This window comes from Xenopus laevis, chromosome 1S (assembly GCF_017654675.1).
Source record: "Xenopus laevis strain J_2021 chromosome 1S, Xenopus_laevis_v10.1, whole genome shotgun sequence".
Classification (NCBI taxonomy): domain Eukaryota; kingdom Metazoa; phylum Chordata; class Amphibia; order Anura; family Pipidae; genus Xenopus; species Xenopus laevis.
In genome coordinates this window covers 108,210,511-108,236,232 of record NC_054372.1, presented here as the reverse complement: position 1 = coordinate 108,236,232, position 25,722 = coordinate 108,210,511, and the positions used below count along the sequence as shown (strand labels likewise).

Below are 25,722 nucleotides of genomic sequence, written 5' to 3'. Positions count from 1 at the left end.
AAAGTCAAAGTGCAGTTTTTGGAAGCAAATGACTATGGTTTTGACCCATAATGCATCATCTTTTATCCATAATTCCAGCATAACACTGGGTCCACAACTGACACGTCAAAACTGCACTTGTATTTTGATGGAAGTAGTTGAGATTGCAAATGACAAGTTGTACACCAGCCCCCATGACAACAAATATGTGGCTAAATGCTTTTGTGATAATATATCTTGCTGACATAGGGACAATTAGCGGGATTGGTTTTGTTCAATAATATCTTCAGTTGTAAGAGTTGTGATTTTCCCCATGTGGAATTTAGAGAGATAAATAGCAGACTGGGGAACAACAAATTATAACTTTTCAGTTTCTCCAGAAATAATTTCAGTTGCTCAGTTTTTTTGTAGTATGCTGAGATTTGCAGTATTCAGCCCACCATCCACAGGGTTATTTTTTCCATTTGGTCCTCGTAACAAAACATTGATAAGTAGCAGACTTTCTTGCAACAGCTGTGACAGTTTAGCAGTTCTGGGCACATACTGTACAATATGTACTACAGAAAGACTGTCAATAAATACACAAAAGTGTTAATTTAAAGTAGACCTGTCACCCAGACATAAAAAGCTGGATAATAAAAGTTCTTTTCAAATTAAACATGAAATCCAAATGCTTTTTTTAAATTAAAGCATTCATAGCTGTTGTAAACTCATTTAAAAATCTCATCTGTCAATCAAATATTGCCTGCCCCTCCTCTATGCCTTAGGCATAGAGGCGGGCACACAATTACTTTCACTTTCCATTCAGCACTTCCTAGATATCACTGCTCTCCCCACATTCCCCCATTTCTCTTAACCATTTAATTGTGTAGCCAGGGCATGGGAATGGACATCAGGTCCCCCATTCTGGTGCACAAACAAGATTTTGAGATGAGATTAAGGCTTGCCTTAATAACAGTTTCCACAATATGGCTCCTGCCTGCTTGCTATAATTATGAATTCCTAGACTGAAGGAAACACAATTTAAATAGTTTATACAGTGTCATTAAAGTTCATTTTGCTTGACTAACATGATAAAATAGGATTTGGAATAATTTTTTTGGGTGACGGGTCCCCCGTCTGTGAAATGAGACAGCAGATATTAATCAATAACAGGCCTCAAATGGCAATGACACCACCGTATGTCTCCTGTTGAGAATTACAATGGTACAGGTGCATATACCAATGAACCTTTCTCTTTCTGCATGTACTATTTAACCGCCTCATCTCACAGTAATACAGGCTTGTACCATATAATTAACATTCTTACTAGCTTTCCTATATAGCATGCATGAGAAAGGCCCGAAGAAGCCAAGCTCACAAAAAGCATAGTTGTTAAATGTGTCTATTCAGAACATAAAAATGTTTTATTTAAATGTGTAAAACAAGAATATTATCAGTGGAGTGTGTGGGAAGGAAACCAACTAGTCATCTACTCTGTACAACCATGGGGTGCTATTGTAACTGTTAAACAAATAGCCAAGCAAAATGAAACATGTTTATGTTTATATGTCTGGGTAACATAATTCCACTCCCTACTTCCCTAGAGCACAATAGCTAGCAGAATAACAGTGCAGTACATGGGATTTAATGATAGTCTAGTGTTGCTTTAGAAGTGAAGCTCTTGTGTTCTCATGACAGATGGCTATGCTCTGTATTATCTGTTGGATTTCTGCATTTTGATGAGCTGACACACATCACTGAATGAAACACTCAAGAAAAAATGAAATAACCTCTTATCCCTGACACCTTAAGGTAATTGTAGAAAACACAAGCCCCTTGAGTTATAAAGACCCCTCATTAATTATAAAATTCCCAGTTTCTATTTTCAGCAGTTATTCATATCGCCCGACATTTGAAAAATGGAGAGAGGGACAAAAAGATCTGAGAGTTGAATTTTTTTCCACCATGACCATTTTATAGCCACACCCCCTAATTACATGACCATTTTACAAAATTTGGCAAGTTATGAACGTTTGAACACATTTCTGGGAGTTTTAAGGCCATGTTTTATGGGTTATAAATGTGTTTTTGCTAAAGATGGTGAAATTGTCCTAGAGTCTCAGTTCTCCTAAGAGACTGCTGATTGTAAATAGTTAAAATTGTATCTTTGCTTATCTTATATTGTTACTAATGTATCTAAGTGCCAGTGCTATGTATTTTGGGCTCTATGCCAAAAAGCCTCTTATTTAATTACGTTTCAGAAACTGTATCTTTTTTCTGGCATCAGTGCAGGAGATTGGAGAAAAGGTCCATGGAATCCCATAGACTGGAGCAGCTGAGTCATATAGGCCCAGTCCAGCCTATCAAAGGCTTTCCAAAGATGGAAAGCCTCGACATGGAATAATATCTATAAGATCTATTGCCCTGCGGGTGTTATCTCCTGCTTGTACAAAGCTAATTTTAAGGTGAACTACCACTTAAATCCAACATTTGTATTAAAAGGATATAGTGCATTTATGGAACCAGAGGATTAACTGAAGTACAGCAGACCCCATAACAGTGAAGTCCAATAAGGGCCTGCTCTCCCCGGAGGTAAAGAGGGTGTTTGAGAGTAATGTTGCAGTAGAGGGATGCCTTATACATTTTTCTGCAGGGGAGCACAGTTAAAGGCAAAGGAAAGTCTTTTTGCACTTGGATGTGCCAAATGTTAGGCACCCCTAATCGATTGTATTTTCTTACGTGAAACCCTGGGCAGGTGCTCCTATCATCAGAAAACTGCACCAGCCTGGGATTATTCTATATACTATGTACTGTATTTACTGTATATGCCTGAAATGACAATTAACCACAGAGTGATCCTCTTCCGGCTTCTTCTTTCTTCAAATTTCTTTGGGAAGACGCATACGCAGTTAAATGAAATAGTCGACTTTTTAGTTAAAGTTCTGTGCAACCACACAAAGAAAGAGGAAGATGTAATAGGATCACTCCGGGCAGGAGCAGTTTTCTGCTGGACCGGGGTCTCAGGTAAGTCAATACAATCAAGAACACTTTCCTTCTTCTTTAAGTCACACTAATGGAGAGGACACCACTCAAGACTCACCCCTCATAGTTTCTATTATCTGTATTCCAAGCACTTTGCTGAACTTATTAAATTTTTAACATTATGTATAATTGTATATGCTATTGTAAACAGCATTCAATTTCTGCATTGCTGGTTCTGACTCTTAAGCCAATGTAGCAGGAGTCAGCTCTCCTCCAGCCAAGAGACCAGTTCCAGATAAAGAAGCAGAGCTATTTCCAGTCAGCCCAAGCCATGCAGATAAAATAAAGGACCAGTAGGTTCCAGCAGAGTGCTGCTCCATTATCTCAGACTGCTCCCCCAACTTTTTTGTGTGCATGCACAATAAGTACAAAAAAATGATACCTCACATGCATACATATAGATATTAATTATTATTTAAGTACTTCATGCATTATTTTAACTGTGCTATAAAGATATTAAGAGGTTGAACAAATGCTTGAGAAGTATCTTCTTTCATTATTATTCTAGGAAGTTTCTTTATGAAATATTAGTTTAAATAGTTTAGTTTAATAGTTTTAAAAGCTGTGCATCACAGCATATATTTATATTCCAGGATTTCAAAATATTTCTATTATGCAATTCGAAGTTGAGAATAGCTTTGCACACTCAAAAATGCTGGAAGGGGGGTTCATTAAGGAACAAAAATAAAAGGTGCAATGCTTGTTAATGGTCAAATCAGCTCCTAGAGCAACTTATCAACAGAGAGCCTTTACTGGTCACCTGTTTAAAAGCATTTACCTTATTGGTTGCTATGGGTTGCTGCACCTGGGCAAACTTATGTATGTATCATCATTTCTACAAAAATGGATGTTTTGTCACAAATAGCTACATTTTTGAAAATTTGCCATAGCTATAACATCTTACTTGTAGTTTTCTTCTGCCACAATTTTGCAATCGCAATATAAATATTGCAATGCCATTTGGCTTATGTCACTTTTGTGAATAAGGTGCAAAACCAATATTTTTAACTTTTATATAATACTACCAGATCTCTGCCTTGAATTTGCCAAACATTTTGGTGACTTTGTTGAACATTTTGGTGACTAAAAGTAGAAAGTAGAACTGCATTGACACTGACACTTTTGGGAATTTATCCCTTTGTATTAAGGTGAAAACTATAGTAATAAAAAGGCTTGTTGTTTTCCTCTGCAACAGTAAAACTTTATAACTGTCCTGTTGCTGCTACATTACAAAAGCCAGCATGCCTTGCAAGCGAGGATTAAATAGCGGATATGTCAGTTCCTACTGAGACCGAGTGAACAATTTACACAAGGTGAAAGAAAAGTTTTGATATAATGACAGAAGCTACTGATTCTGGTACATTAATGCCCAGGTGGCAGGTACTCACCCTCTCCATTTCTTTGAAGTCTTCATCTAGCTTGGTCCCCTCGGCTCCTCCAACTTTCTCACTCACTTTCTGTAATGAGAGAAAATGAATTCAGCAGGGCTGCCTCCACACAAAGGGACCACTTATCAGAATTATCTGCCAGTGAAATTATATTAAACACTACAGTCTTGTATTTATCCACACACATGCATCATTCAAAAGGCAAAGGGAAAGGCAAATTTCAAGAGAAATAAAGATCTTTTCAAGATTGCATGTTTTTAGCAAGCATTTTTTTCAATGGCTAAAATTTATGCAAATATAGAATGCTCCTATATGGAAAAAAAATAATGTTCATAAAGATTCATACAATGAATAATGTATGGTTGTGCAACCACAAAACTTTATCCAGTGGTTATCAACACTAGGCAAACTTAAACCTTGCCAGTACCCCATAGCAACCACTCAAGTTTCTGTTCTTGTGGTTCTACCTGCAGATGGATGTAACAAGTTAATCAATGATTAGTTGCTATGGGTTACTGGCAACTGTTCAACAAAATGCAATATTTTTTTTTTCTATCCATTATAGTCTATGGGTGATTTTTCTTGACAAAATGAGCCGAAATATTTTGCTCATCCCTAGTTTCTGCCCATGTGCAAATTTGCCAACTGTTGATAAATGAGCCCCGCTGCTGTTTCCTGTTCCTTCACTCACTCTCAGGATTTGCTAAACTTGCTAGCCCCACTCAGTTTTTGAGGGCCAGGAAAATCAATACAATTCTGTTCACCTGGGGAAAATACTGTCAAAAACCTGTCAAAATCACGTGAAAGTCAATTGCAGATGGTCCCTTTAATCTATGGAACAAAGTTCTCGAACGTTTCGGGCTTTTAGAGCTGGTTTTCATTGCATAATGAGAATAATTTGAGTTTTCAGGTGACAACTCGAAAAAAGTCATACAGTTCTAGCGTCATTTTATTTTAATGTTTTTCCGCACCAATTTATTTTGAGAAAAATTATTGGTAAATTAGGGGGGTTAAGGTTTGGGAGTTTGTACAATTTTTTCTAATAAAGAGAGAAAGTTTTAATAAATAACCCCCAAAATGAGGACTGGATGGATGTTGCTTTCCTACCAAGAGTATGTGATTAACAGGCCTAAGCAGTAGCTAATCTGTCTATTCACAGGTCTACTAGACCTTCTTTTATTTCTAGAGCTATGTATTCCCTAGGGCAGGGGTCCCCAACCTTTTTTACTTGTGAGCCACATTTAAATGTAAAAAGATTTGGAGAGCAACACAAGCATGAAAAAGTCCATGGGAGTGCCAAAAAAAAGTGCTGTGATTGGCTGTTTGGTATCCATTATATGGACTGGCAGCCTACAGGAGGTTCTGTTTGGCAGTACATCTGGTTTTTATGTAACCAAAACTTGCCTCCAAGCCTGGAATTCAAAAATAAGCTCCTGCTTTGAGGCCACTGAGAGCAACATCCAAGTGGTTGGTGAGCAACATGTTGCTCGCGAGCTACTGGTTGGGGATCACTGCCCTAGGGTGTCATTTTGCTGAGCCAATGAGCTAAAAATAAGGGCTTATTATATAACTGCTACATGTATAACAGAAAATAATTGGATAATGTGATTTCTGGCCTAACATGCATTCACTTTTGCAAATAGAAACTGAATGTAAGCTGAACTGATTGATAGTAATGTTTACAAAGGAATATAAAACATGTATGTGTTCTGTTAAGTGGACACTGCATTCAATACAAGAGAAAACACACAGGGCATGCATCTATGTGTTTAGAAAATATATTTGCATTAACAAACCAGGGGCATATATGTTTGATTCTAGAATGCAAACAAACCTAGAACTCCACAGTTTATTCTGCTTATAGGGAGACCAACTGTTCAACATTTTAGAGACAAAGTGTCACATGGACGTTTTTTTCATATGCTATTTATACATTTCCCACTAAGAAGTAGTTTCATATAGGAACTACTACTACTACAGATTGCTTTATTGCTGTGCAATTTAAACCGACTGAATAACATATGGCTGTTAGACTTAATTGTCCAGTTAAAGAGGCACACTCTTGATCATATAGATAGTGAAAGAAGCCCACAGTGATAAAAGCTAGGGTTGAGATAGCATGTGCTAGGACAGAGTAATGTGGGCTATTATAATCTTGAAGCTCTTTATAGTTATTTCAGCACATTAACAATAAGAATTAGCATGGAGAGCTGATAGAAATGCAAAACATTTTTAGGTAGTAGTTGCTCATAGTTTCATGCTAAAACATAGTCATCTAGTCTAGTTTTTAGTACTTCTGCCCACATCAGATTGCAATTGAAAAAGAAGACATTTGTAATAATGCAGTAGATCTGTCTTCATTATTTATGTCACCTTATGGTTCCCAAATTGTGTTACCTGTGAGCAACACTCAAATTTAAAAAGAGTTGGGGAGCAACACAAGCATGAATATAGTTCCCGAGGATGCCAAATGAGGGCAGTGGTTGTCTGGTAGCCTCTATGTAGACAGGCAGCCTACTGGAGGCTCTGTTTGGCAGTAAAGGAATTCAAAAATAAGCACCTGCTTTGAGGCCCCTACAAGCAACATCCAAGAGCTGGGGAGCAACATGCTGCACAACACTGGGTTAGATGTTTAGACTTTAGAACATAAATATATACATTTTATTAGACTTTTTTTTAGTGTGGCTAAAGCTTTCAGTATTTGGAAATAGGAAGTCAAACAGAATAACAAATGTATAACAAATGCAATATCAGTACACTAAATTATGCTTAAGGTTCTAGATGGATGTTGAACATCTAAATGCCAATAACATAAGGATACAGATTAGTATTATACATGTTTTCCATTTTATTATTTTTTGATTTATCTAAAATGTCCAGAAAACATGGTCAGCTTTCTTATAAACATTGTTCCTTGTGTTATTGAATTGGAAAAATATGACTTCTTGAGTACACAAATCTTTGATATATGTATACACTGTCTAGGATGGAGGAGAGTCAGGAGAAATCCAATCTAAAAATATTGATTTTCTCACTGCCATTATAATCTGGAGGAAATTAATGCAATTTAAATTGTATTCTTTTTGTATTTTGACTTTGTTGTTTCATGCTTATCTAATATAGTAAAAGCAGCAAAACATTAGTTTAAGTTCAGGTTCATATGAAGTTTTGCCTTTAAAAGATTTTTTTTTAAAATTAGGTCAACTACAGAGACAGTGTAGAATGCCTATATTTTGTTGTTGATGTGTAATAGATTGATCTTCTTTTGTTTAACCAATAACTGTATTAACTAGCAGGTAATTTTGCTCACTCCCGTTTGAGGATTTATCAGTGTATTAAATAATTTACCTAATTTTACTAAATTGTTGGAAGAGATATTATGATCAGTTGAAAAAAGTTGTATTGTTAAATGAGTTTCAAATTCAGGGGCAATGTTATTTTGTAAATATATTTTGAGAATGTATTTCTAAAGTATTTGATTATATTGCCAAATGAATGCAGTTTGACATAAATTGTAGTGGAAAGCTGTTGTCCAGAAAGCTCCGAATTAAGAAATGGCCATCTCCTATAGACTCCATTTTATCTAAATAATCGAAATAATAAAACAGTATCTTGTACTTGAACCAAACTAACATATAATTAACCCTTATTGGAAGCAAAAGCAGTCTATTGGGTTAATTTAATGTTTATATGATTTTCTGGTAGAGTTAAGGTGTGAAGATCCAAATTACGGAAAGATCTGTTATCAGGAAAATCAAAGGTCCCAATACCTGTACTTCTACAGAGAGGACTTCAGGCTTTAATTTAGTATGTTGTGTAATCCAAAGTATATGTAACAGTTCATAGACATGTATTTGTTTTGGGATTTGGAACTTTTGGCCTGCCTAAAACTTCATATTTTCTAACCTGTCCAAGGAATATTTTTGCTCTTCTTCTAGCCATAAAAATAACTTAGAATGTAATATTTTGATGTCTTTATATTGAAGCAATAGTGGAATATGTAGTAAAGGATTACCAATCTTTGAAAGAATTTGAATTTCATAAAATGCCACCTTTTTGTTAAGGTTTAGGGTAATGGCACAAACTTTACAGTGGTTATGCAATTGAAATTATTTAAATGGAGGAAATTAAACGTGAGAGACAGAACCTACATGTGTCAAGGTGAATGCTTTCCACTTTTCAAATTCAAAAACCAGTCCAAGGCAACCACAGCCTTTAGCAGTAAAGATCTGCACCTCCAAAGATGTCCCTGTAGCTCCCCATCTACTTTTTTGCTGATTCACTGCACATGCTCTGTGCTGCTGTTACTTACTGAGCTTAGGGACCGATACACAATATACTGAATATATATAATATAAATGTCACAATATAAGGCTGATTGGTAAATAATTATTGGTACATGGCAGTTCACAAACCAGCACAATTAGGGGCAGATTTATCAAGGGTCGAAGTAAAAAATACTTCGAAATTCGACCATCGAATTAAAATACTTCGACTTCGATATTCGGATTTCTCACCGAATTTGGCCATGGAACGATCAAAGTAAAATCGAACGATCGAACGATTCGAACGATTCTATCGTACAAATTTTACTTCGACTTCAAAAACTTAGAAAAATGCTGTAGAATATCCCCATAGGCTAACATAGCACTTCAGCAGGTTTCATTTGGTGAAGTATTGAAGTCTAAGTTTTTTTAAAGAGACAATACTTCGATTATCGAATATTCGAATATTCAAACTATTTTTACTTTGAATCAAATTCGAAGTAAATTCAAAGTCGTAGTATCCTATTCGATGGTCGAAGTATCCAAAAAATTACTTAATATTACGAATTTCGAATTTTGTTACTTCGAAAATTCCCTCGAATTCACTTTGACCCTTGATAAATCTGCCCCTTAGTATCAGAATTTAAAATAAGACCTGTAACATCAGCTTATTTGACATGCACACTTCATTTTCTGCTTGATTTTGTGACGACCCCTAAGCTTAGCTTCTCAATAACTGCTCAAAGCAAACTGAGCATGTGTGGGTCCCAGACACTCCTAAAAAATCCAAGATGGTGAAACTCTTATGACAGCTTTGAAGGCCTGGATCATTACTGCAATTGAGATGCTGAACCTTTTGGCCTAGTTCAATATATGCAATATATAAAATATGGAATTTCTAGCCATATTCAATTTCAGGGTTAGTACTAATTAAATTATAACAACAAATTTACAATGAGAAAATGTCAAATTAACCCAACTGGAAAGTATCAGTTGATTACAGAGATTTTTATAGATAAGCTTTTGGCTGCACAGTTTTTTTATATTTTTGCATTTTTAGAAAAACAGTGTAACTTAACATGCAATCTGTAAAACTTTTCTTATCTCTGTTCTCAGTTACTTTAATGTAATTGCTGAGTTTTGACTATTTGACTTTTTTTTATATTTGGTCAGCAATTCAGCTTTTGTTGGATAGCAGAAAAGTGTCATCATTACACAAAATTTAACAAGAACATTTATTTTAGTTTTCTTCAATATCTGGTCAGTCTGTTCCTACTTTTTCTTTTTATCAAAGACTGATTTTCATTACTGATGGTCTGGTTCACATTTCCATTACATTTCACAGGGGTGTTAAATTAGCTAAAAAACACATTTCCACTAGGAGGTAAAAAATTGACACTTTCTTCTGTCTGTACTCATTCGGCTGTGCCTTGATATCTGGTACAGTCAGTCATTTGTTCTTGTCTGATCTTGTCGTTGACCTAGGTCAGTCAAAAATTTTACAATGAGAGTATACATGAAACCTAGACTTAAAAACCAAGACTTAAAAATGTAGACTTTTGGGGGAGCAAAAGTGCAATAGGTAGAAGATAATGAACAGAAAATTGGGCACATTTAAGATCAAACATGTGAGATGAAGAGAAAGGAAAAGTGGGTAAATAACTGGCATGGTTTGAAAGAGGTGCAAGATTTGTATGGTAGAATTGCAACTTACTAAATAAAAAAGGCAGTCATCCAGAATATGTAATAAGATCAATGTTAAACCAACCATAGCAACCATATTAGCCAAAAAATCAGATATTTGCTTCCAACAGTTGATCAGTTATATTATCTGCTGATTGGTTGTTATTAGACACAAGTTAGGACCGTTAAACTAAGCAGAAAAAACATGCCTTACTGATGAGTCCCATTGGGGAGACAGGTTTAATAGAAGTATTAAAAAGATATCATTAAAATTATTTGCCATGAAAGACAATTCTAAACCATTAGCCAAACATCAGATAGTTGAATATCTATTTCGTTTCTAAACATTTCAATAAATGTACATATTATTGATGCGAATAATGTCTTTATGATCCTTGATGTTTTAATTGATCATTTTTAATTATTATTCTATGCTCTGATAAATTTTCGCATTCTTCCATAATGTACTTGTTAAATAATATTATACCTATAATAACAATTTATAAAAGTCTTGACTTTCTACAAAACATCCTCCAGAAGAATTTCTTCTTTTTTCCTCCAGAGAATTTCTTCTTTTTTCTTGTGGACCTTGAGAACAAGTAATACAATATACCTTACCAGCTATCACATCCAAAACAGCCCCTTATAAAAACTTATTGTCATCACTCTATTTCTCCTTCAGATTTCTAACAGAATACATTTTGGCTAGTATATAATATAACTATATCCAAAATTAATTTATGGTTTGATAGGAATTTAAGCTTAGGTTTCCAGGCTTAAAAAGTTCCCTTTTCAGGCGAAATAATATGGTGAAATAAACTCAGACGCAATTATAGTAAAATCACTTTTAGTAAACACTTTGATTTTTAACATGGGGAGCTTTGTTTGCCATTTTATGTTCAATTAAAATATCTTGTTATACTTCTGAGATTGCAGCAATATCTATTGTATGTATTATGCAAAATTCTAATTAAGTTAGAATTAAAAAACAGTATATATAAAAGTATGCCAAGGCTAATACTATATACTTTATTTTTATGCTACATTTTTGGGGAGAATGTAAGGGTGTATATATTTGTGTAATGTCTTATGTTTATTGTGTTTATTATTGTGGTATTGTGTTTCGAAATTGGCAAAGGAAAAGAAAAGCATCCACAGCTTGGTGTGTCCCTTAACAACATGCTTTTAAAGTCTTTCTATATAACAGTAGAATGAGCACCAATCTATCCTGGAAGCCATAATTTTTGCCCCATACACAAGATAATTTGTCACAACACAGTCAGCACAGGACAAGTCAGCACATAATATCTGCAAATGTATAGGCATCTTACAGTCATATGAAAAAGTCTGAGAACCCCTCTTTATTCTTTGGAGTTTTGTTTATCATTGGCTGAGCTTTCAAAGTAGGAACTTCCTTTTAATATATAACATGCCTTACGGAAACAGTAGTATTTCAGCAGTGACATAAAGTTTATTGGATTAACAGAAAATATGCATCATAACAAAATTAGACATAAATTTGGCCACCCCAACAGAGATATTTTTAGTTGAGCCTCCTTTTGCAAATGTAAAAGCCTCTAGACACCTCCTATAGCCTTTGATGAGTGTCTGGATTCTGGATGGCGGTATTTTTGACCATTCGTCAATACAAAATCTCTCCAGTTCAGTTAAATTTGATGGCTGCCGAGATTGGACAGCCTGCTTCAAATCATCCCATAGATTTTCGATGATATTCAAGTGGGAGGACTTTGATGGCCATTCCAGAATATTGTACTTCTCCCTCTACATAAATGATTTCAGAAACAGACCTCTGAGATAGCTTTTTGTAGTCTTCCCCTAAACCATGATACTGAACAATCTTTGTTTTCAGATCTTTTGAGAGTTGCTTTGAGGATCCCATGCTGTCACTCTTCAGAGGAGAGTCAAACAGAAGCACAACTTGCAATTGGCCACCTTAAATACCTTTTCTCATGATTGGACACACCTGCCTATGAAGTTCAAGGCTTAACAAGCTAATCCAACCAATTTGGTGTTGCCAGTAATCAGTATTGAGCAGTTACAAATACATGCAGTCAAATTAGCAAAATTACAAGGATTTAATTTCATACAACTGAATACTGCTTCACTAAAAATCTTTGTTCAGAAAACACCCCAGTACTCCTGGATGTTGGTGGAAAATGAAAGAAATACCACTGTTATCTTTTTTGTTGAAAGTGGAGTAAATTATTATGCAGGCTGAGAGGGGTTCCCAAACTTTTTCATATGACTGTAATTAGCTGTTTCGCCCCTTTCCACTGAACAGCTACTCATGCATGCATGAGGAATCACTTCTTCAATCTATTATCGTGTTGTAAATAACAAGGATAACAGCTAAGAATTACAAAATCCATTACCGTCAAATAAAGTAATAAAACAGTAATAATGTCATACATTTGCCATATGTAAATGGTTTGCCCTATTATATACTAACATTTGAATCAACATTCCTTATTATATATTTAGGACTGTTTGTAACCACACCTTTTTATACAGAAACTGCAAGCAGGCAGTTGTCTTTTTTTCAGCTGTTATTTAACTAGTTATTTAACTATTTAAGACATAACATATAAACAGTGGCTGTGTCCTCCATTTTATTAATGCACCTATCCACAACTAAAACCAATTGTTCAAATAATATTGCATTTGTTGATGCCTGATGCACTCGTCTGAAATTATGCTGATTATATTGAGGTCTGTTAAAAAAAAAACGGTGTTTGGGGGTGGAACTTGTTTAATATTCCCATGCTATAAGTCTAAAACACTGCATAGAGTTGCCCCTTTTTTCTAATGTCAATAAGATAACTGTGGGAAAAGCACTGTTAAACAAAGTGTGCCATATGAAATGTTTCATTTGCAATTCATTGATACTGATAGAATTGTTACAAAACAGAGTGTAAAAGAAATAGAGTAAACCTGCTGATGTGTTGATCCTCCTACTTTCAACCTACGTTTTTAAATGGACCGTGACTGCATTGTTACAGGAATTTACTACAAACACCATCCCAAAATTTTCCGTGCCATGTGACCAAACACAAATATGAATTTGTAAGAAACATCACAGAGAGATTTATGAGTGTACTTTAACTTGTGCACACCTTCCCAAGGTCCAATTTGCTTGGTTCCCAGCACATAAATTTTGCCTGGCTCCATATAAAACCCAAATAACTCACTCTTTCCAAAAATGGATCACAGAACTAACTGTGACACCAAACGTGGAGCAGATATACCATATCCCCAAAATGCATAGAACCAAGGCTCAGAAGTTTGCCCGCCCAGATGTTTAAAATAGGCCCTTACAATGCCTGCTTAAATCAGTTGGTATAATTCAAAACAAGAGGGGTCATTTATGTCCACAAGCACAGTTGTACTAGCCTGCAGTCAGTTATGTGAAGAGTCCCATTCTTTAAACTTGTTTGAGTCCTTGTGCTCCTTGCAACGCCATATACTGTAGATGTGCAGGGTCGGACTGGGCCGGCAGGACACCAGGGGCCCAGACCTGCTCCCCACAGCCACTTGAGATTATGCTCTGCCATAAAAAGGTGAGTGTTCTGGCAGGGGGAAGGGGTGAAGAGCGGGGAAAAAGTTATATGATTAAAATAAAAAAACATGGCTATTGCACTCCGCTCTTGCAAATAAATTACCCCTCAGCTGTCTATGATTTGGCGCTTCTGATTTGCTAAATGAAAACATATTTCTGGAAATAATAACAAAAACAATGGGGTAACTAGAGTTTTGGGGTCCCCCAGCAGAGGAAATTTCAGGCCTCTCCACCCCAGCAGAGGCAGTTTTGGGGCCCCCCTTCCATTTCCACTAATCATAACTGAGGTATGGTCCCTTCAATACCAGAGAGGTCTTATGCCACTAAAGAAAAACATATAAACCTGCCATCAGGCAAAATATTAAAAAAAAAAAATACACACAAGCAAAAATTAACTTAAAATATTTGTAAAATGCAATACTTACAAATAACGTCAATACTATTATACCGATTTACTTAGGTGCAAATTTTTGCCTTGGAATGCTTCACCACACTTCGCGCAACTTCGTCAGACGCAAATTCACAACGACTATGTCTTGGTGGTAAAATTGCTAGATTATTATTAAATAATCTTATTATTCAAAATGTCCAAGGAAGCAAAATAAAGACAAAATAGATCCTCTATTGTCCTAGACATGAGCCCGCCCTAATACAAATGTGGCATGAGCTTCAAATGGTTAAAAAAAAATTCAATTTCAATATATTTTAAAGTTACAACATAATCCCACATTTAAATATGAAAAACGCCAGTGTTTTGTCTTTTTTTATGACTTTTTGGCATAAGATTGTTGATTATGTAACTTCTCATCAATTTGCCAGGTACAACCTGGCAAAACAGATTTTGGGGACAAGGGTAACGAATTGTAAAGTTCGCACTTTGAGCTCTTTCACTAGCGAATTGTACTCTACACCTTTTAGTAAATTGGTGAAGTCCCTTTTGGTTTTCGCCACTTTAGTAAATCTGCCCCATAGTGTTTGTTACATACTAGAGGTCACAAGTAGCACAGTTACTATTAAAACAGACTAGAGTCTAAACAGTTACAGTATTCTATTTTGAAAAGGAATCAATATGTTTCTAATGGCACAAGAAGGATTAATAAAGCAATTACTGGATTCAGAAAAAAATAGCCGTATTTTGGAACTACAAGCAAAATATAAAAATACAACAATCTTTAATATTCAAAGAATGTATTATGCCCACAGAGAAAATCACTGGGAATAAAGCTGCACACAATAAACCAATAAAGCAAGAATTGGAAATCTCCCAGGAATAAAGACTTTATAAAGAAATGCTAGAAACACAGTTTCTCAGTGGCACACAGCAACAGCAGCAGAGGCGGAAGATGAGACATATCAGATATGCTGATTAGAGATAGCTGGACAAAGTCATAAATCGCTTCATGCATAATGCACTACATGCACTCCACAGTTATATTGCAGATTTTTTATTGCTATAAGGTTTAAAGATGATTTTAAAGAGTAGATCTCAAAAATCTTAAATATACACAATTTATAGCCCATATCCCTCTGATGTGAAAGATAACCATTCAAAATAAAAAAAGGCTCTAATTTGCTTATTCATTTTCTAGAAGATATAATTTGTTAAGTTTCAAAATAGGACTCATGGCAGGGTTTTTATCCATTCTGTAATCTTCACAGCAAACGCAGATCAATATAGAAATTAAATAAGGCAACATAATTGATTTCATAGCACTTTTAGTGTTTCCAAATAGTTAGATCTGCCTGGGGGGATAATATGATAAAATGACAGTACAAGGAAATGGTACTGAAATAGATTTGAAAAGAAAAGGGAAAACTGAAGTAACTGTCAAGCTGTAATTTCACCTTCAGAGGAAGCAGCATTTAGTATATGCAGTAATGCAGGTTTAAATAAAAAGTAGCCATTTACTAAAAAATGCTACAGTATACCATCCAGCTATCCTTTTTAAACAGAGAATTTATCTGTAAGAAAGGTGTCTAGTTATTGTGGGTTGGAAAATGGGCAGAATGATGTGTGATCTATAAAAAGGTACTTGCTTCCAAAACATGCTCCTTGTACTTCTTTATCCTTGTGCTAAGGGAAAATGCACCAGCATATTCTGATAAATAGTGCATAAGTACACCTATTAATGCTTGTAACCCTGGAATTACCGTCATCCAGAACATGGCAGTAATAAGAGTGTTTCTACAGTGTTTCATAGCAACATCCAGTGTCGGACTGGCCCACCGGGATACCAGGAAAATTCCCGGTGGGCCCAAATGTCAGTGGGCCCTCCTGCTTCTAACTATTTGGCCTGTTTCATGGTCAATACCTACTTCTTTATGGTAAAAGAGAGGCTACATAGATAAAGAATAATAAATAATAGAATTGAAAGATAAGAGACTTGAATAATAGAGGTTGAGTGAGCTGAGGAAGAGGAGAAATAGTTTGGAGAATGGACCCCTGGACTAAAGTTTTCTGGTTGGCCCCTGGCATCCTAGTCCGACACTGGCAACATCTTTAGTCATTTATGCCACTGATTAAGGTAATTAGCAGCCACAAAATAACACATGAATTGTGGGGGGGAAATGTTGCATTGTTGGAAAAATACACAAGCTGGGTCCAAAGTCTACACACTGCACTGCATTTATAAATCTCCTGAAAAGAACATGGCCTGGGCTACCTGTGATTTTAGAAAACCGTATATACTCGAGTATAAGCCGAGTTTTTCAGCATCCAAAATGTGCTGAAAAAGTCTACCTCGGCTTATACTTGGGTCAGCAGGCAGTAGCTGAGATTGCAGTCAATTTTTATCATTCCTATACCAACAGTTCACTTGGGGAGAGACTGCAATATCACACAGCGCCCTCTGTTGGTTACATGAAAGAATAACAGTGACTGCAATATCACACAGTGCCCTCTGTTGGTTATATGAAATAATAACAGTGCGCCCTCTGTTGGTTATATGAAAGAATAACAGTGACTGCAATATCACACAGCGCCATCTGTTGGTTATATGAAAGAATAACAGTGACTGCAATAGCACACAGCACCCTCTGTTGGTTATATGAAAGAATAACAGTGACTGCAAAATCACACAGCGCCATCTGTTGGTTTTATGAAAGAATAACAGTGACTGCAATATCACACAGCACCCTCTGTTGGTTATATGAAAGAATAACAGTGCGCCCTCTGTTGGTTTTATGAAAGAATAACAGTGACTGCAATATCACACAGCGCCCTCTGTTGGTTATATGAAAGAATAACAGTGACTGCAATATCACACAGCGCCCTCTGTTGGTTATATGAAGGATTAACAGTGATGGCAATATCACACAGCGCCCTCTGTTGGTTATACGAAAGATTAACAGTGATGGCAATATCACACAGCACCCTCTGCACATGGTAGTGGGACAGTGGGACAATGCACACAGTAATCCGTTTGGCAATTCTCTGTCATCATCAACTTTGCAAAGAATTCCGGTTGATCGCTGGGGGGTAGCTTTGGTGGAATGTGCGCTGCTGGGAGACAGGGCTGTAGTTGTGTCTAGGCTTATACTAGAGTCAATACGTTTTCCCAGTTTTCAAAGGTAAAATTAGGTACCTCGGCTTATACTCGGGTCGGCTTATACTCGAGTATATACGGTAGTTCTCAATCTTGCTTCATTAAAAAGTTGTTCATCTGATTTCAAGAGAAGCTTTGGCAGCTTACATTCATATACTGTAAATAAACAGCAATATGTGTATATATATATATATATATATATATATATATAAGGCTCTCTATGCACAATAACATGTGTCCATATGTTTCTCTGTGCAAAAACAAATTCTAACTAGAACATGCTAAGAAATGTCCTCTTACCAGGAAACAAGACAAGCATTAGTTCCAAATGAAATTCAAGAACAGCCATGTCGCACTAGCACACTGGCCAGTGATAGACATCTCCTGCATCCATCCTATCAGTTGGTGGGTATTGTTAATCTGCTACCAACTTTCTGGAACTGGACAACCATGAAAGTACTTTTTTTAAATAAAAGTGACATAATTTTCCAGCTACCAGTACAGGACATCAGAAACATACACAGCAAGGCAGTGTAGAATACATACAGCAAGCTTTCAGGAACCAAGGTGTAAAGTCGTTCTCTTAAATACTTCATAACAATAAATACCTGTAATACATAGGGGCACATTTAACTAGGGTCGAATATCGAGGGTTAATTAACCCTCGATATTCGACCATCGAAGTAAAATCCTTCGACTTCGAATATCGAAGTCAAAGGATTTACCGCTATTCCTACAATCGAAGGAATAATCTTCGATCAAACGATTAAATCCTTCGAAGTGGACGATTCGAAGGATTTTAATCTATCGATCGAAGGATATTCCTTCGATCAGAAAATTGTTAGGAAGCCTATGGGGACCTTCCCCATAGGCTAACATTGGCCTCGGTAGGTTTTAGGTGGCGAACTAGGGGGTCGAAGAATTTTTTAAAGAGACAGTACTTCGACTATCGAATGGTCGAATAGTCAAACGATTTTTAGTTCGAATCGTTCGATTCGAAGTCGAGGGTCGTAGTCAAAAGGTTGAAGTAGCCATATTCGACCATTCGATATTCGAACTATTTTTCCTCTATTCCTTTACTCGAGCTAAGTAAATGGGCCCCATAGAGTTGCACATGTCTGCAGAATTTGTGACCTACATTTTTGGGTTTGTTTGGTTATGCATTGTATCATGATAAACCAAGCCTAACAACTGATTTTAACCACCCATAGTATCTGCTGCTCTGCCCTGAGATAAAATAGTTATTGTCCCTAGTTTTTAAAAACTATGTTGCAATTTTAAAAATATACATTCCTGCCACATTTTAAAGAAACAGTCTGTATAGCATGTAAGCAATGTATTGTTACTGTCAGGGGTGATCCTACCCAATTTGCCGCCCGAGGCGGCCTTCGTTTATGCCACCCCCATCTCCCCATGGCACTCACCTTCAGTGCCTCGACTCACCTCATTGGCGGAGCGCCCCTGATTACTGTTAGGAGTAGCTCAGAGACTTATGCTCAATGGTTCCTGGGATGTCTGTCTGCACTGGCATATCACCAGCTTGCTGTAAGACAACCATGACAGCTGTGCCCTTTTCAGCAAGCTGAGTTATAACCAGTTATTAAAAAAAACAAAAAGACTATTTAAAGACGTTCGTATAACTTTTAGGTACCCACTCTATTTAAATTAACCTAAGCGCAAGAGTGCTAGCAAACTTTGGCTAGGCAGAAATGAACGCTAGTGAAAATTCGCGATGATATGCTCACACTGCCGAAGTAACGCTAGCGAAAATTCACCAGCGTTCAGCTGCTGAGATGCAACTTTGCATTTTACCGAATTAGCATAGTGGTAATGACTTTGCACCTGGCGAAGTGGCGCGGAGTGTGGAGAAGTGGTCACTGGGGAAAATTCGCCCTTTATTGAATTTGCCAGCATATAGGAGCATTGAGACCTGTGATTAGCCTCTTGAAGAGTGCTGCCTATGTGAGGCACCACATTGGACTGGACCAGTGGGGTATTGGGGAAAAAACCCACCACCCCAGTTAGAGGCAAGCAAGAAGAAGTACTTGGTGCACGGCATGAAGGTACTCAATGAGAAAGGTGGGGATGGGGGGATTTCTTCTGGTTTGGGGGCCACCAAGGCTGGGGTGGTGAGCCCTCCAAATGACAGCCCCAGTGGGCCCCGGACATGCCAGCCCAATGCTGGTTATGCAATGCTCTCTCCAAGAGGGGTAAGGCAGGGGGAGGCATGTTGGTGTCCCTTCTGCTGTTCCCTACCCTTCTTCTAACTTGTGTATTATTCAGATGTATTTATAATAGTCCCCTGTCCTTAATGCTTGCCCTATAGCAGGGCTGATCTCGGCCTCTTGATGCTGTGGTCTTTTCAATGTGACATGAAGAGCAGAAAGCAGCATACCCTGGGGCTCAATTGCTTGTTAGAGGAGAACTCTTACACCCCTTAGTGCTCTAGGATTTGCACCCTGGGAAATAGTAATTGACCCCTACAGTGCTATGGCAACATTTTTTACACTTTACTCCCCTATTTTTGCTTTGGGTCATGGTAAAATGTCATAGACAAATATATGCAAGGTAACAAACCACATAGAAACTCAATGGATCAAAAACATTTTTTTTTCTTTTGATGTACTGGTTAAGTTGGATTTAGCTCTAGAAAGACTTTCTAAAAACTACCCCAACCTTGACAGTCTACCCTCATAATTTAAGTCTACCATTGGTTAGAGGGATGGAAGACTTAAATTATGAGGGTAGACTGTCAAGGTTGGGGTTGTTTTCTCTGGAAAAAAGGCACTTGGGAGGGGACACGATTACACTTAACAAGTACATTAGAGGACATTATAGACAAATAGCAGGGGACCTTTTTACCCATAAAGTGGATCACCGTACCAGAGGCCACCCCTTTAGACTAGAAGAAAAGAACTTTCATTTGAAGCAACGTAGGGGGTTCTTCACAGTCAGGACAGTGAGGTTGTGGAATGCACTGCCGGGTGATGTTGTGATGGCTGATTCAGTTAATGCCTTTAAGAATGGCTTGGATGATTTTTTGGACAGACATAATATCAAAGGCTATAGTGATACTAAGCTCTTTAGTTAGTATAGGTATATAGAATTTAATTAAAAGTAGGGAGGGGTGTGTGTATGGATGCTGGGTTTTCATTTGGAGGGGATGGACTTTGTCTTTTTTCAACCCAATTTAACTATGTAACTATGTAACTACATGTAAATTTATTAATGATAAAATGTAAGGCAGTTTAAAATTTATAATTATTTACTTCATGTCAGTAAGCGCGTGCCAGAGTGCTTGTTATTTCAATACAACAAGCCATATGCAGCATATTTAGTTTCACAATAGTGCAGAACACAATAATTAAATGTTAGTCTGCTTCACAGTGTTATCAGGCCATCTGCAAAATTGGCTGTAATTATAAACCTAATCAAGGAGATTTATCAGATTAAAGTGAGGACAAAGAGTAATGAAGCAGCTGGTACAGTAAGTGTAAATTCAATTTCATTCATTTGAAATGCTTCTACTTTGTTTAATTAACAGTAGCTTGAACTCCTAAATGGAAACAAAATGTGTACCAACATGGATGCCAGCATTCTTTACGAGAGAAATTCCAGTTGTAATCTGGGTGGTTTTAGGGAACAATTTAAGGCTAAGTACAATAGTGGCCTATCAAACTCCCTGCGTTTAGCTTTCTTATACATTGAACCTAGATTAAGTTTTTAAATGCAGTATGCTGCAAAGTCGGGGTCATTTACAGAGTGCAGGGGAGGATGCAAAGTGAAACAAACAGGTGTTAAGCAGTGTTTTTCAATACTTTGTGTCCTACCATGCACTTTTCTGATTTTCCACATGTATCTATACTGGAGAGCAGAGACCTGCACACACCCCATGCAGGAGTGGATTAATGCTCAGGCTTCCTTAGGCTGTAGCTTAGGGGCCCATCTAGCTTTGTTCAATTATTATTTCTATTTTCATTTAATATTTATTTTTATTTGTGCTGATAGGTCCAGTTAGGTGCACCTGCTAGGAGAAAAAGACAGACAAGGTGTGTGGGTGCATATGCATGCAGATCCAGTTAAATCACTGCTTCACACCAAATCCTGAGTTTAGGTGCACACGTGCCTGGATCTGCACATATCCAGACCCAGCAGCATCCTAGAAGGAAGGCCTGTGAATGTAGCCTAGGGGCCCCACATGTCATTTATCAGCCACTGGTCCCATGAATATAGTTCCACTTGCATTTGACACAACTGTATTCATAAGGGGCAGGCGGAGGGGGGTTAGGCAACACCAAGGGGCACATGCTTCTTGTACTTATTGCCTGCAGAATGCTAGATGCAAAGCTCAGCCATAAAAGGGACTAGCACTTATATCCGGGATCATAGTAAATAAACCTTATGGTCTGTTGCTTTCACCACATGTCATGGCAAGACATTATGATATTGCCATTTACCATTGCAAAACGAACTTGCTCTCAGGTATAGGTGGGTATTGTAATATAAAACTACAAAATTACTGGAGTGACCATTGTACATCTATAGTGCAATCTTTCTCAAGCTTTGCTCTAATTCAACTTTAGGGTGTAATAGAACATGCATTACAGGTGAAATGCTTTAGCATCGGTGCCTGTATGTGCCAGTGAACTGCTCAATATGAGATTTAAAAAATACATAACCCTGAATAAAACTTGTTGAAGTATTGCACTTTTGCAATGTAAATGATCTTAAATGTGATGCATTTGGCTAGTCGATACGGGCACATGAAATGCTGCATGATTTGTTAAAAATTGGTGTCGCCCCACAGCTCTGTGCAGTCTGTGCGATTACCATGGTAACCCAGGCACCAGAGGATACGAAAGAAGCAATTATTTTCCTAGCTGATAGATATTAGAAAAAAACTGTTCTAGGACCAGAGATATCTTCCCATTTATGAAAGGATTTATCATTTTAGTGCACAAAAAATAATCTTATGCTCGCCAAAAACAAAAAATAATTGCAGTAAAATGGTTTTAAATCTAAATAGGCATGTAAAAAAATAGCAAGAGAAGTTATCTCCAGCAGTGTTTATTTTTATGCGAACAGGTTTTATATAAGTCCCTTAATACTGTATGTGCTATGGAAATATATATGAAACTCAGCATTTGTTCAGGTCCCCATTAGCTCATACCATGGTAATCACCCAAGCCAAGTGCAATTGTGGAATAAGAATTCCAGCTATGGCTGTGCTGGAAATACTGGCCAATATTTGGTCATTACATGGAAGTAAATTCTACTATATTGAATTACACCTCAAAAAATAATATTGACGATGAAATATTAATTCCAGTAGACTGTCCACATTGTTGAAGTATAACCTGTAGAGTAACTGGTGTTCCTGGTGTTTTATTAAGTAAAGGATGCAGATGTAGAAACAGGTACAATTATAGATGGAACTCCTGTTTTTTTCTACAGTTTTATTGTTCTTTTTGCATTTTATAATGAAAGGAATTCGACACACATCTGAATTCAGCGGCAATGTAATGCTGCTGTACTATTCATACCCACACATTTCTACAGCACGCTGTGTTTAACAATATATCAGAGAAGTCTTCCCCACACAAGTAATGAGTGGGAGTTGAAGAGCTGACATTTTGTTTTCTATCAAATGAAATAGGGTGTATTGGAAAAAAGAAAATATTTTGTATGGCGATAGGAAATAGTTAAACTGCACCTACAGAGAAGCTTTTAACCTCAGTTACACAATGAGAAAATTGGCTGATTTACTGAGGGAGAGATAAAAGTTTGGTGTACTAAGAAGCGCACTTTACCCTTTAGAGCACCATTTACACCTACCCCGTGTGGAAAGTGTACTCTGCACTTTGAGTAGGCATAACTACAGGGACTTGCTGTGTTTTTTCTTTGAAGACGTTTCACTAGTCATCTAACTGGTATAACTTGTAAATCTTCCTTCAAGAATATATATCCTCTGGAATGTTGCTCCAATCAGCATAATCTGTGTATCATAATACACAATGATGTCATTAAGTTAAGTGTTGATGTTATTAGCAAGATTGGTTCTTTGATGTGTTATTAAACCTTCCAGAAAAGAAAATGGACACACGTTTGAAGATTGCCAAATCCTAATTCTTGTTTACCCCTTGGTGCAGATTCTGTCCAGCGGAGTTCACGCCAGCCATCTACTTCTCTTCGGTAATCTTCTGGAAGTAAATGCCATATCGTCGCATGCGTAGTTGGAGCATTTTCGAGTTCGCGATAACTGCGCACGCGCCGAAAGTCACACCAAATGACAAAGAGCCGATCTCATTCCAGAGATTACCGAAGAGCCGGAAGATGGCTGCTGCGAACTCAGCTGGACAGAATCTGCACCGAGGGGTAAGTAAAGCGTTAGGGGCATTTGCCAGGGGTAGAAGCTAGGCTGGGGGGAAGAGGGAGGGGGGTCTCTGTATGGTATTGGGGTGTGAGTTTTTTTTTACATTACGGGTGAATTCTCCTTCCAGCACTTCTTCTCCGGTATAAACAACCCCAACCTTGGCCCGTCTTTCTTCGTAACTGAAACATTCCAAACATTTTATCAGCTTTTGCCCTTCTCTGGACCCTCTCCAATTCAATAATGCCCAGTTTGAGCACTGGCGACCAAAATTGTACTTTTAAGAGGCTCCATGTCCTCCACATTTAAGAGGCTCCATGTCCTCCAAAATACTTATTCATCACATTATCCATTTCAGCAGGTGTTGTCCTGAAATAAAGTTATTCATTGCAAACCAATTTAAGTACTTACATTTCCTTTTTTTGCAAGCTTCACACTGGCAAAATTATCAGAACAAAGCAGAGAAAAATTTGCCCAGCAAGCAAGTTAACATAGCATGAAAAGAGCCTTTCACATCAAATTACTGCTCTTTGGAACAGTACATTTGAGCAACAAACCAGGTATAAAAAGCAGTCTTCATAGCAGGTGTTTGCTTTAAATAGTTTTTAACCCATTAGAATGATAGGCACCTTAATCACAGTATGGTTTTTGTTCCTTCAGTATGTCTCTAACTATTTTGTTAGAATATGCCACATTTAGTAATTGACTGTGACAAGTAAAAATCTGGCAAGTCAGATGTTATTGAACCATGAGATGTTTCTTTCACACACTGGCAGGAGTGGAAATGTGCAAGTTGCTGTCATTCAATTTCTATTTCCTTGACCTTTCACCTCCATCATAACGGTGAGAGATGATCTGCAAAAATGACCTAAAATACTATGTTATGCCAGTCATTTAGAAAAGTCTGTTTTTAAGCACTCTGTATAACATATGAATACACACAAATATTGTTATTCATACTATGGGGAAGACTAATGATTAAAATGGGATCCAGAAGAGTTCCCAGCAGTTTGATTTATTTCCCTGTTTAAAGGGATACTGTCATGGGAAAAACATTTTTTTTAAAAATGAATCAGTTAATAGAGCTGCTCCAGCAGAATTCTGCACTGAAATCCAGTTGGAGTGATATTACCCCCCTCCCTCCCCCCCCAACAAAAGAACAATGGGAAGGTAACCAGATAGCAGCTCCCTAACACAAGATAACAGCTGCCTGGTAGATCTAAGAACAACACTTAATAGTAAAAACCCATGTCTCACTGAGACACATTCAGTTACAAAAAAACAGCAGCCTGCCAGAAAGCATTTCTCTCCTAAAGTGCAGGCACAAGTCACATGACCAGGGGCAGCTGGGAAATTGACAAAATGTCTAGCCCCATGTCAGATTTCAAAATAGAATATAAAAAAATCTGTTTGCTCTTTTGAGAAATGGATTTCAGTGCAGAAGTCTGCTGGAGTAGCACTATTAACTGAGGCGTTTTGAAAAAAAACATGTTTTCTGATGACAGTATCCCTTTAAAGGAAAATGAAAGATTAATAAAAGAGAAAAGCCCATTGGAGAGACATATCTCTTGAGTGATATGCAGTACTGTTGATTCTCATTTATTTCCATCCATTCAGCAGTTTGAATGGCAGACTTAAGAAAAGAATGTCAAACTAATGAAAGAATTTCCCAGAATGCAGCTCTCCTCCACTCAGACCAACACCATGAGCATGCGTATTAGCTAAAATCAATGAGTTGCACTTCTGCCTAAAGTCAGCTGGTGAAACTACTTTTTACTATATATACACTAGAACTTGCAAACATTGATCCCTGCAATACCCGCCCGCTATTCTGTGCGCACCAATATCAACCGAATCACAAAGTTGCTATGGTCACATGGGATGAAAGTAG

General features: G+C 37.2%; 1 protein-coding gene across 1 annotated transcript in view; it reads right to left on the bottom strand.

The window, feature by feature from the left end:
- sh3gl2.S (SH3-domain GRB2-like 2 S homeolog) overlaps window positions 1–25,722 on the bottom strand; it is an 82,753-nt gene that overhangs the window by 11,950 nt on the left and 45,081 nt on the right. The window contains 1 exon segment of the mRNA NM_001096047.1: window positions 4,392–4,460. Coding sequence (NP_001089516.1) covers window positions 4,392–4,460 — 69 coding nt within the window.